Source organism: Pimephales promelas, chromosome 14 (assembly GCF_988280905.1).
Source record: "Pimephales promelas chromosome 14, fPimPro1.hap1.1, whole genome shotgun sequence".
NCBI classification, from domain to species: Eukaryota; Metazoa; Chordata; class Actinopteri; order Cypriniformes; family Leuciscidae; genus Pimephales; species Pimephales promelas.
The window spans coordinates 26,165,736-26,178,996 of record NC_142782.1 but is presented as its reverse complement, the minus strand read 5'-3'; the positions used below and the strand labels follow the sequence as shown (position 1 = coordinate 26,178,996).

General features: G+C 39.4%; 1 protein-coding gene across 3 annotated transcripts; it reads right to left on the bottom strand.

Moving 5' to 3' along the window:
- Positions 1-8,772: 8,772 nt before the first annotated feature.
- Positions 8,773-13,169, bottom strand: elovl8b (ELOVL fatty acid elongase 8b). Of its 3 annotated transcripts, none has more exons than XM_039676422.2 (8): positions 12,483-13,169; positions 11,966-12,094; positions 11,604-11,791; positions 11,385-11,465; positions 11,179-11,235; positions 10,969-11,083; positions 10,617-10,744; positions 8,773-10,353 (listed from the first exon to the last, which is right to left on the bottom strand). In XM_039676422.2, the coding sequence occupies exons 2-8, from the start codon at positions 12,021-12,023 to the stop codon at positions 10,183-10,185; spliced, it is 798 nt and encodes a 265-aa protein (XP_039532356.1). In that variant the 5' UTR covers positions 12,024-12,094; positions 12,483-13,169; the 3' UTR covers positions 8,773-10,182. The 3 variants fall into 3 exon arrangements, with proteins under 3 accessions (XP_039532356.1, XP_039532365.1, XP_039532376.1); XM_039676431.2 differs by having other exon boundaries at positions 11,966-12,087; XM_039676442.2 differs by having other exon boundaries at positions 11,966-12,031.
- Between the last annotated feature and the right edge of the window lie 92 nt (positions 13,170-13,261).

The following is a 13,261-nucleotide window of genomic DNA, read 5'->3' as shown; positions in this document are numbered from 1 at the left end:
GCACTCAGGTCAAAGTCTCACAGCCCTCGCTCATAATCCAGAGTTTTGAGAAGATTGGAGAAACTTAATTTTTCACCCGAAAATGAAAGAAAACGAAAGGGGTAACACTGTCGTTTTTTTTTTCGGGTCGAAATTTTGAATTTCGATTTCTCAGCTCTGGAAGGGTCTAGAGCCTCCATTTTTGCACTCAGGTCAAAGTCTCACAGCCCTCGATCATAATCCAGAGTTTTGAGAAGATTGGAGAAACTTAATTTTTCGCCCGAAAATGAAAAAAAAACGAAAGGGGTAACACTGTCGTTTTTTTTTCGGGTCGAAATTTTGAATTTCGGTTTCTCAGCTCTGGAAGGGTCTAGAGCCCCCATTTTTGCGCTCAGGTCAAAGTCTCGCGGCCCTCTATCATAATCCAGAGTTTTGAGAAGATTGGAGAAACTTGATTTTTCGCCCGAAAACTGAAAAAAACGTAAGGGGTAACACTGTCGTTTTTTTTTCGGGTCGAAATTTTGAGTTTCGATATCTCAGCTCTGGAAGGGTCTAGAGCCTCCATTTTTGCGCTCAGGTCAAAGTCTCGCGGCCCTCTATCATAATCCAGAGTTTTGAGAAGATTGGAGAAACTTGATTTTTCGCCCGAAAACTGAAAAAAACGTAAGGGGTAACACTGTCGTTTTTTTTTCGGGTCGAAATTTTGAATTTCGGTTTCTCAGCTCTGGAAGGGTCTAGAGCCTCAATTTTTGCACTCAGGTCAATGTCTCACAGCCCTCGATCATAATCCAGAGTTTTGAGAAGATTGGAGAAACTTAATTTTTCGCCCGAAAATGAAAAAAAAACGAAAGGGGTAACACTGTCGTTTTTTTTTTCGGGTCGAAATTTTGAATTTCGGTTTCTCAGCTCTGGAAGGGTCTAGAGCCTCCATTTTTGCGCTCAGGTCAAAGTCTCGCGGCCCTCTATCATAATCCAGAGTTTTGAGAAGATTGGAGAAACTTAATTTTTCGCCCGAAAACTGAAAAAAACGTAAGGGGTAACACTGTCGTTTTTTTTTTTCGGGTCGAAATTTTGAGTTTCGATATCTCAGCTCTGGAAGGGTCTAGAGCCTCCATTATTGCGCTCAGGTCAAAGTCTCGCGGCCCTCTATCATAATCCAGAGTTTTGAGAAGATTGGAGAAACTTGATTTTTCGCCCGAAAACTGAAAAAAACGTAAGGGGTAACACTGTCGTTTTTTTTTCGGGTCGAAATTTTGAATTTCGGTTTCTCAGCTCTGGAAGGGTCTAGAGCCTCCATTTTTGCGCTCAGGTCAAAGTCTCGCGGCCCTCTATCATAATCCAGAGTTTTGAGAAGATTGGAGAAACTTAATTTTTCGCCCGAAAACTGAAAAAAACGTAAGGGGTAACACTGTCGTTTTTTTTTTTCGGGTCGAAATTTTGAGTTTCGATATCTCAGCTCTGGAAGGGTCTAGAGCCTCCATTATTGCGCTCAGGTCAAAGTCTCGCGGCCCTCTATCATAATCCAGAGTTTTGAGAAGATTGGAGAAACTTGATTTTTCGCCCGAAAACTGAAAAAAACGTAAGGGGTAACACTGTCGGTTATTTTTCCGGTCGAAATTTTGAGTTTCGATATCTCAGCTCTGGAAGGGTCTAGAGCCTCCATTTTTGCGCTCAGGTCAAAGTGTCGCGGCCCTCTATCATAATCCAGAGTTTTGAGAAGATTGGAGAAACTTGATTTTTCGCCCGAAAACTGAAAAAAACGTAAGGGGTAACACTGTCGTTTTTTTTTCGGGTCGAAATTTTGAGTTTCGATATCTCAGCTCTGGAAGGGTCTAGAGCCTCCATTTTTGCGCTCAGGTCAAAGTCTCGCGGCCCTCTATCATAATCCAGAGTTTTGAGAAGATTGGAGAAACTTGATTTTTCGCCCGAAAACTGAAAAAAACGTAAGGGGTAACACTGTCGTTTTTTTTTCGGGTCGAAATTTTGAATTTCGGTTTCTCAGCTCTGGAAGGGTCTAGAGCCTCAATTTTTGCACTCAGGTCAATGTCTCACAGCCCTCGATCATAATCCAGAGTTTTGAGAAGATTGGAGAAACTTAATTTTTCGCCCGAAAATGAAAAAAAAACGAAAGGGGTAACACTGTCGTTTTTTTTTTCGGGTCGAAATTTTGAATTTCGGTTTCTCAGCTCTGGAAGGGTCTAGAGCCTCCATTTTTGCGCTCAGGTCAAAGTCTCGCGGCCCTCTATCATAATCCAGAGTTTTGAGAAGATTGGAGAAACTTAATTTTTCGCCCGAAAACTGAAAAAAACGTAAGGGGTAACACTGTCGTTTTTTTTTTTCGGGTCGAAATTTTGAGTTTCGATATCTCAGCTCTGGAAGGGTCTAGAGCCTCCATTATTGCGCTCAGGTCAAAGTCTCGCGGCCCTCTATCATAATCCAGAGTTTTGAGAAGATTGGAGAAACTTGATTTTTCGCCCGAAAACTGAAAAAAACGTAAGGGGTAACACTGTCGTTTTTTTTTCGGGTCGAAATTTTGAATTTCGGTTTCTCAGCTCTGGAAGGGTCTAGAGCCTCCATTTTTGCGCTCAGGTCAAAGTCTCGCGGCCCTCTATCATAATCCAGAGTTTTGAGAAGATTGGAGAAACTTAATTTTTCGCCCGAAAACTGAAAAAAACGTAAGGGGTAACACTGTCGTTTTTTTTTTTCGGGTCGAAATTTTGAGTTTCGATATCTCAGCTCTGGAAGGGTCTAGAGCCTCCATTATTGCGCTCAGGTCAAAGTCTCGCGGCCCTCTATCATAATCCAGAGTTTTGAGAAGATTGGAGAAACTTGATTTTTCGCCCGAAAACTGAAAAAAACGTAAGGGGTAACACTGTCGGTTATTTTTCCGGTCGAAATTTTGAGTTTCGATATCTCAGCTCTGGAAGGGTCTAGAGCCTCCATTTTTGCGCTCAGGTCAAAGTCTCGCGGCCCTCTATCATAATCCAGAGTTTTGAGAAGATTGGAGAAACTTGATTTTTCGCCCGAAAACTGAAAAAAACGTAAGGGGTAACACTGTCGTTTTTTTTTCGGGTCGAAATTTTGAGTTTCGATATCTCAGCTCTGGAAGGGTCTAGAGCCTCCATTTTTGCGCTCAGGTCAAAGTGTCGCGGCCCTCTATCATAATCCAGAGTTTTGAGAAGATTGGAGAAACTTGATTTTTCGCCCGAAAACTGAAAAAAACGTAAGGGGTAACACTGTCGTTTTTTTTTTCGGGTCGAAATTTTGAGTTTCGATATCTCAGCTCTGTAAGGGTCTAGAGCCTCCATTTTTGCGCTCAGGTCAAAGTCTCGCGGCCCTCTATCATAATCCAGAGTTTGAGAAGATTGGAGAAACTTGATTTTTCGCCCGAAAACTGAAAAAAACGTAAGGGGTAACACTGTCGTTTTTTTTTCGGGTCGAAATTTTGAGTTTCGATATCTCAGCTCTGGAAGGGTCTAGAGCCTCCATTTTTGCGCTCAGGTCAAAGTCCCGTGGCCCTCTATCATAATCCAGAGTTTTGAGAAGATTGGAGAAACTTGATTTTTCGCCCGAAAACTGAAAAAAACGTAAGGGGTAACACTGTCGTTTTTTTTCGGGTCGAAATTTTGAGTTTCGATATCTCAGCTCTGGAAGGGTCTAGAGCCTCAATTTTTGCACTCAGGTCAAAGTCTCGCGGCCCTCTATCAGAATCCAGAGTTTTGAGAAGATTTGAGAAACTTAATTTTTCGCCCGAAAATGAAAAAAAACGAAAGGGGTAACACTGTCGTTTTTTTTTTCGGGTCAAAATTTTGAATTTCGATATATCAGCTCTGGAAGGGTCTAGAGCCTCCATTTTTGCACTCAGGTCAAAGTCTCGCGGCCCTCTATCAGAATCCAGAGTTTTGAGAAGATTGGAGAAACTTAATTTTTTGCCCGAAAATGAAAAAAAAAACGAAAGGGGTAACACTGTCGTTTTTTTTTTCGGGTCAAAATTTTGAATTTCGATATCTCAGCTCTGGAAGGGTCTAGAGCCTCCATTTTTGCACTCAGGTCAAAGTCTCACAGCCCTCGCTCATAATCCAGAGTTTTGAGATGATTGGAAAAACTTAATTTTTCGCCGAAAATGAAAAAAAACGAAAGGGGTAACACTGTCGTTTTTTTTCGGGTCAAAATTTTGAATTTCGATATCTCAGCTCTGGAAGGGTCTAGAGCCTCAATTGTTGCACTCAGGTCAAAGTCTCGCAGCCCTCTATCAGAATCCAGAGTTTTGAGAAGATTGGAGAAACTTAATTTTTCGCCCAAAAATGAAAAAAAAACGAAAGGGGTAACACTGTCGTTTTTTTTTCGGGTCAAAATTTTGAATTTCGATATCTCAGCTCTAGAAGGGTCTAGAGCCTCCATTTTTGCACTCAGGTCTAAGTCTCATGGCCCTCTATCAGAATCCAGAGTTTCAAGAAGATCAGAGAAACTCAAAATTTCGACCCAAAAAAAAACGACAGTGTTTCCCCTTTCGTTTTTTTTTTTTTTTTTGGTGCGAAAAAACGAGTTTCTCCAATCTTCTTGAAACTCTGGATTCTGATAGACGACCATGAGACTTAGACCTGAGTGCAAAAATGGAGTCTCTAGGTCCTTCCTGAACTGAGATATTGAGATATTTGGCATAAATGCTATGTGGGATCTCAATATCTCAGCTCAGACAGGGTCAGATAGACTGATGCAAAGCTCCAATACAAAACATTTACTCAAAAACTCCAAACAGGTACAAGGAAGACTGGCATAAGATTACACACAACGTCCCCTTGGAATTATAAGGTTCTATCTGTGTTCTGAGCAGTTTTGAGATAATTGAGCTTCAAAGTTTTTGCATTACATATAGGACAATTTAAATGGGGAACAAGTTTCATTCAAACATGAAAATAACAGGGACCCTAAATGTATTCTAAACATACAATATCAAAATCCTCTCATATTTGTAAATGGGGATTTTTGGAATGGGTCAAATGCAGATAGAACCTTCTAATTCTAAAAAACCCACTTTTCGCTTAGAATTATCTGCACCACTTGTCTGCACCATTCTGTCTTCATCATCTTCACTACACTTCCCCGCATCCTCTTATCTCCACACCTGAACTCACTCCCTCAATCATCCACCTGTTCATCGTCCTGATCATCTGTGTCACCTGTCATCACCTTGTTAGTGTTCATTTTGCATCTGTATTTATGGTGCGTTCTATTATTCATCCGTCTCAGAGATCCGAATCGGACGACAGACGTTGCCTAGCAACACGCCCCCTTTCCTCGGATTTCTCCTCTCGGACGTCGGACAACCGTGAGGACACCGAGCAAGAATTCCGTTTCGGAATTCAAGATGGCTGCGTCCTGTGACTTGTAAGAATGAATTGTTTTCATTGTTTTTGAACCGCTTTGGTATTTTAAATGACGGTTATAATCACTCGTAATACTGCGTCCCCTGTAGGTATGGGAATCGGTTGTTGTGAGTGCAATTACTGACGTTGCTAGCGTTGCTAACAGAAGATTAACATGAAAAACATTAATAAAGTGAACATTTTCAAGTTCAAATGGCTGCGTTTTAATAAGGTGTAGTCATAATATTTTTTTTTTTTAATGTAAGTGCCTGGTACTCGGCCAGTGTTACCATTATAACAGCTTTCCGGGTGGCGTCCATTTTTTTTCTCTGACTCGGACGCGCAAAACAAATAGAACGCTTGAAGTGTGGACGTGACGCCAAATCCGAGGTCCGAGTCGTTTCGTTGGCTATAATAGAACGCACCATCAGTTCTCTCTGGAGACAAGAGGTTGCTGGGAAGTGTAGTGAAGATGACAAAGACAGAATGGTGCAAAGAGCAGGCTGAGGGCGTGACCAGAGAGGAGCAGGACGAGGGCGTGGCAGAGCAAGCTGAGGGCGTGACCAGGGCCGAGCAGGATGCGGGCGTGGCGGAGCAGGCTGAGGGCGTTGCCACGATGGTGAAGACCCTTCAGGCGGCCACGTCGGCGAAGACCCTTCAGGCGACCACGTCTGTGAAGACCCTTCAGACCCTGGTTCCCCAGACAACTGCACTAGAGTGGTGTTGTTCAGTCCCACACGTAGAAACGTGCAGAGGCAGTCATCTGGGAAACTGGTTTGAGGAACCAAATCCAGGAAAACCTCCAGGTGTTCCTCAAGAGAGCTGTTTCCCTGCTCAAGGCACATTAGTCTTACTGCAGGGGAATCCATGTTTGGTCGGTTCTTCTGTCACGGTGTAGTGTGGAATGAAGACAGGCTGAGCCTGACGCAAAGCTCCAATACAAAACATTTACTCAAAAACTCCAAACAGGTACAAGGAAGACTGGCAGAAGATTACACACACTATCCATGAAACATAATCAAGAACGGACAAGCACAGACTGAACCAGAGAGAACTAAATACAGATACAAAATGAACACTAACAAGGTGATGACAGGTGACACAGATGATCAGGACGATGAACAGGAAGATGATTGAGGGAGTGAGTTCAGGTGTGGAGACAAGAGGATGCTGGGAAGTGTAGTGAAGATGACAAAGACAGAATGGTGCAGAAAAGACTGTGACAATTATATAGTCAGGTAGAGTAGCCTAGTCAAATTAATGACCGCATTTTCAGTTTTGGGTGAACTAACCGTTTAAGACACAAACTAACATCAGGTCTACTATTGAAATAAATATTGGAAATAAATAAACAAAATAAGATTAAATTATTAGTAACAGTAAATAGTAACATGAATGTGCAAAAGTGACCGTAGGTGCACGAAAGTGTAAGAAATGTTGTGCAAAATGCAATATTTCAGGACAAAATTACCCAGCCAATTTTGTTAGCCCATTAGGAATTAATCATTCACACTGGTGACCTGAATAATTTTTGCACAATGATATTCATTTTCACCCTTAAACGGTTATACTGTAGAGTTCTGGTTGTATTGCTTGTCTGTTTGCCGTTGATCTTCCAGAGGTAAAACTCCAGCTCTTTCCCTTCCAACATGATTCCGCCTGCTCTGCCACACTGGCCAGGCCTGGACACAATACCGGCCGAGGAAACAGAACATTAAAAAGCAAACTTAAGACAGAAGCACTGTGACTTACAAATTAAACAGATTTGTCTTTGACTGAGACCATTCTGCCTGGTTTTGTGCATGAAAAATAAACAGATATCAAATAAACATGAGGGAAACATAAAATGTAAGTTTTTGTCTCGTCTCTGGTTCTAATGGGATATGTGTCAAATGAGCATAAAAACGAGAACATCCTGTGACTAAATCCACTGTTATGGTTATTTGCTTTGGACTATGGTTATATGCTTTGGATTGAATGAACTGGTCCGGATGAGTGCTGTTGAAAAAACAACTGTTTGCCAATGATCTGTTTTTTTATTTTCTTTGTTTTTTTCCTTTTTACTAAATGGAGATGACCGATTGTCTCAAAGGATCCATGATGGGAAAAGTTTGGAAACCTCACAGATAAGCTTTACCTGCAGGAACTGACCATCCTTGTATGCAGTTAAAAGCTTCAAGAAGGTTTATCTGGGAAAGATTCTGATGTCGTTCATGGTGGGGATTGGTGGACCAATTTCCCAATATGGGGTGGTGATGGCGCAATGGATAAAACACATGCCTTTGGTGTGAGAGATCCGGGTTCGAATCCACTGACTATATATCGAATATCTGACTTCAATATTAGTGCTAAATTTGAAAACAATATGTATTCTTACTTAAGATGCCATAGTAACCCATATTAAGCTTGAACACAAAAAGGACTATAGAGGTGACTGTCAACTAGTATGTGTGTTCTTCACTGTGTAAAAGACATAAGTGTCTATATCAGAAGGCATCAATAATCACCAAAGCAATTAGCTCTTTGAAAAGTTTGCAAATCATCTGTGTAAATATTGGAGCTGGTGGTTTTGGAAAAGCTCTTGTCCTTTTTGTGTGCAATATGCATTGCAGAGGGTCCATGAACAATCTGAGGCTGAATCTCTAATAATAGAAATTCTCATGTATTTATAGTGAGCAATATGAAATGAAAGCCTACCAGTTTTGTAACTTTCTGGCAGCCCAAAGGAATGGCATAGTGAGCTTTATACACTGCCTGTGTACGATGTGCTGTCCACCAGAACAATGCAGTTCTTCACCAGGGTCTTGGTTCTCACCAGCTCATTGTTGGAGGCATTGTACACAACGTCAATAATCCTGGTTTTGCGAGTACAATCTGTGAGTTAGAGAGTGACAATTAAGTGACAAAAAAGGAGAAAAAAGCCAGAGAACCCCCAGAGTAGGATTTTACCAATGTCATGTTTACATTTGGCCACAGATAATAAATAATTCACATGGCATGATGAATGCCATGTCTAAAACCTGAAAAATGTCTATGCAACCCAAGAGACAGACGGGTCAATTCAACAGTTTTCCCTGCCCAAGCAAATTGTTTTGTTTACCAGTAATGCGTTACATCAGAGACTTGACGCACAATTTATGAGAAAATTTCCAGGCAGCACTTCCATGATCTCAGTCTAAAGGCATCTCATAGTTTTACTACTTTTAAATGCACTGACACACACACTCAATGACCTGACAACAAATAAAAAAAAATTAGTTAGCAAGACATTTATTTGGAAGCTACTAAAATGCACCAATTTGTCAGTTTATAACATAAAAACATTGGCCTCTTTGACCGCTCAGTCACTCTTTCATTAGAACATAATTTAAATTGTCTCCATGTTTTAAAAAGTCAATAATAAAGTAATTCAATTAGAGATAGTCAGTTTGTAGTTCTAAGACCTAAAATCTGAATTTACTATTGGCAACCAGATGAATTCATAAAGAAAGTAAAAAATATTGCAATGTCAGTTTCAAACACTTTTTGACACTTTCTGCGCACACGGCATGTAGTGAGGTCTGCCAAGAGTAGCCCAACTACAATCCCAAATATAAAAACTCAAAATATGTTTTTCTCCACCTACCTAAAATACATATTTTACAGTCACAAGCAAAAGGAAAACCACTAAATCGTAGCACGCAAACACACCTCAAAGGCACAGTGGCCCACAAACTTAAAGAGATAGTTCACTTTGAAATTAATTTTTTGATATGTTTTAGATTACCTCAAGGGCATCCAAGATGTAGGTGTCTTTGTTTCCACAGTATTTTCAATTTTGATATTTTCCGGTTAAACCGTTCTTGTCTGTCAGTCATATAATGCAGGTATAGGGGTCCTCCTCAAAGAGCATGCACAGAGAAGTCCAAATTAAAGATGATTTAATGACTCGTAAATGTAAGTACACATTGATGGCCTAAGACACAAAACAAGCGTTTTGTGTGAGAAAATTAACAGTATATTGTGTTTACCTCATGTAACCACAGCCACGGGACTTCTCTGTGCATGCTCTTTGAGGTCTGACAGACAAGAACGGAAAATTGAAAATACTGTGGAAACAAAGACACCTACATCTTGGATGCCATTGTGGTAAGCTAAAACATATCAAAAATTAATTTCAAAGTGAACTATCCCTTTAACATCAATCAGTTTTATCATTGGTAAAATATAAAAGTAAATTCACTTGTAATTAGGCTAGGCTATATAGCGCATACAGTAGAACAAATTGTTTCAAAGCAGCTTTACAGTGATAACAGGAAAAGTATGAATTTCGGCTATTGTACAGCTGAAGTCAGTTAAATGTTTGATGACTCAGTTCCGTTGTAAATATCATCAATAATTGAATTGTTATTAGCCCAAAAAGTGGCCAAAGATAATCAAAGACATATCCAAAGACATACTGCGAGAACAGCTGCAGTCAAGTTACGTACATACTGTAGTGCCATCTAGTGTACTTGTTAATAGAGACAGACAAAGCTGTTCAGCACAATTAATAATGTTTCATCCTAGATTTACTTAAAATGAGATTACACTTCATTTACATTCAAGTTCTATTTTGGTTGTTGACAATAAAGGAGATTTCACCACTCCAAAATGAAAAAAATAAAATAAAAAGACTGATAATAAAACATTATCTAGACAAGTTATATTTACCACCAAAATTAGATATGAGGTCAGTTGTTTCAACAAATCCTTTTAGTCCTGATGACTATGTGGCCGAGGCCTGATTTCAATTTCAAGAGCAATTAAAAAATAGTCTATCAAGTGAGGGATTTCTTCTCCTCTGCATGTGGACCAACTATTTAGACTTCTTGCTCTTCCTTGTTATGTAGCTCTGGTAGTAAAAGTTGCTGAAAAGTATAATGAGGCTGACGCAGTACGCAAACACAACTGCATTCATGGAATCAGGGAAGTCACACTCAGTGAAGAGGTTGTATCCAGTGTGAAGAGTCAGCAAGACAAACTGGATCTGTAATGAGAGGATGTAATGAGAGCTAGTTCAACAGATGTTATGAATGTTTACTCTTATGGATCCTTATGGAAAAAAAGTATCAACTGGCCATCTTTTAAACAGGACATGTCTATTGAAGCTATGTATTTTTAAAAACAAACAAACAAACAAACAAACAAACAAACAAACAAACAAACAAGGGGTTAACAAAAGGCTCTAATTGTCTAAAAATGTCTTTTTAAATGACCAGATTAGCAATGTGTGTGTTTATGTGCATTTACCAGCTGCAGTGAGGTGAGGTAGCGCTTCCACCACAGATATTTCTGCATGTGAGGCCCCAGGGCGGCCAAGCCATAGTACGAATACATCACAATATGAACAAAAGTGTTCAGCAGCCCGATAAAAAATGCTGAAAGAATAGGCAAAAATGCATACAGTTAAGAAATTCTGTTTAAAAAAGTTACATGCATAGCAAAATTGTTACATCTAATGGGTCTAAAATATAAAAATCCGAGAGGCTGCATATTAACTAATATTGATTTTGAATAAAGATTTGTTTCTACCATAGTAACTAACTATAAATAAACAGTTTATCAGTTCACTAGTATGTTCAGCCACATATTTTTGACTTACATTGACCTCCCGCCACAAATTTCACTCCTGCCCACCAGTTAAAGATCATAGTTGCATGATGATATACGTGTAGAAATGTGAGTTGGCTATTCTTTTTTCTTAGGATGAAAAAGACCTAAATGTGGAAATTGACATGTTTTTTAGAACGGCATGTCCACCCTGGGTGAAAATATCTGCGCTAATCATATCTGTTAAATTAGTCAAACTCACTGTATCACTAAGCTCAATGACTTTAGAGAAGAAGAACCACCAGCATACACTGGCCATCTAAAAGTATAAAAAGTAATGTTTAGAAAACAAATGCATCTTTATAGGAATATAAAACATGATAACACTGTAAACATATTTAATTATGATTTGCAATACAGGAATTATTGGTTAGACAACATGTCAAACAGATGAATAGACACAATCACCCTCATTCCCAATGGACTGTGGCTATAGTCCACAGGTTGACACAGATAACTGTAGTTTGCCTGCCAAGATGTGACCAAGAACTGTGGAACGAAAAGAAAAATGTTAACAGCAGGTCATGAGCAGATGGATCTTTTAAAGTTATTTTAACAGAAAAATTTGAAATAACCTTTAAAAAAATGCACCTATGTTGAATTGAACTAGAGTAATGCAGAATGTACCTCATGAAACATGTAAACAGACAAAGCGACCATGGCAAAATTGTACACAATAAGCACTGCTTTTAGGTTGACTGGTTCCTTGTGTTTCATAAGTTTGGGTCCGATCCAAATAACACCAAGATAGCACAAAAATATACAGATGATCGGTACAGGAGAGTAGACTAGAAGCCATGGGTCCGTCCGCTTATCTGAAATAAAATGACGGAACAAACAAGGAGCTTGCATTGCATCTGTGTATTCTAAAAGTTATTATTTTATATCTTATGATGTAATGTTTTAGGCATTGTTGTAATGCAATATAGCACATAAATAAAAATTAAATTATTATAAATCACACTTATAATATATGACATAAATCATACCTCCATTCTCTAGAATCCAGCGGTGCATGGATTCCACTCTCTGCCACGTTGTTTCCATAGGGGACACTAATAGGATTGCTCTGTTATTAAAATTAAATTCGCAAGACTAGCATTTGACTAGCCTGGATGCTAGTAGAAGAGGAGAAAACACGACAAACCAAGAGTTGTTTTTTATTATTACCACTACTACTTTTGGCTATGCAGATAAAACATGTACATTTCATAAACATCCATTCTGTAATAAACCGAATTAGCATAATATATTGGGTTTAAGCGTGAATAAGATCTGATTTAATGAAAATGCAGATTTGTATGACTACGAACAAGACTGTTTGAATACAACGGTTTGCGTAACTTTTAAAAACGTTCTATGCTTGTCCAAAACATTAATTTTTTTTAAATTAAATTTAAAGTGCATGGTGCGTTTTTATTTTCTACAGTTATTGTTTTTACAGTATATGGATTAACCCATTTTTTGAAAAGTCTGCAATCAGTGTAAATCTGCCGGTGAACTTACCTGAGGTCGAGGATACGTCCGTATCACACTGTGTGGAAGAGTTCAGATCAAGTGCACGGTCAGATGGCAACTTTGACCTTCCACAAAATTATATGAGTAAAATGGTGCGTTATCAGAAGTGCACAGAACCAGACATTCTCTGACAGAACTGAGGAAAACTTTGGACTTCACCCAGTTTTAACAGCTCATATTTCAGTTAAAAGCCCCACCGTTGCCAAGTAAAACATACAAATTTAGATTTTCTTTTCAAACAGACCAAAGGATAAAACGTTAAACGTGGCGAAAACGTAAAGCCTTTTTCCACATACGTGTAAGATTATAAATAATCGCACGTTCATTCAAAAATGTATGTCTTAACTCTTATTATGACAAGCCCGTGTTAGACAGGCAAGGGAAGAGCATTCAGGGCGTAGAAAATGAAAGGATCATGGTCGTGTTATTTAAGCATTAGCATCAATAGTAGTCGTGTCTCATTCATTTCTTAATTTTATATTTGGAATAAATCCCTCCACCGCATACCGTAACCCCTTTTGCTTCGATCTTGCTTGATATCGCGGAGGTATTGCTCCAAAAAAGGTCACTGACACGCACGGGAATACCCTTTGCCGTCATGGCAATCTGTCGCGCTGCCCGTGTTTGACCATTTGTTTGACGGAGGTAGCAGCAGTAACTAAGGGGGGCGGGGCTCGGCGAAAGGCTAATTGACCCGTTCGGCTAAAGGCTGTTTAATTAAGCATGCAGCTAAATTAACAAAGTAGCGAGAAATATTGTGCATAAAT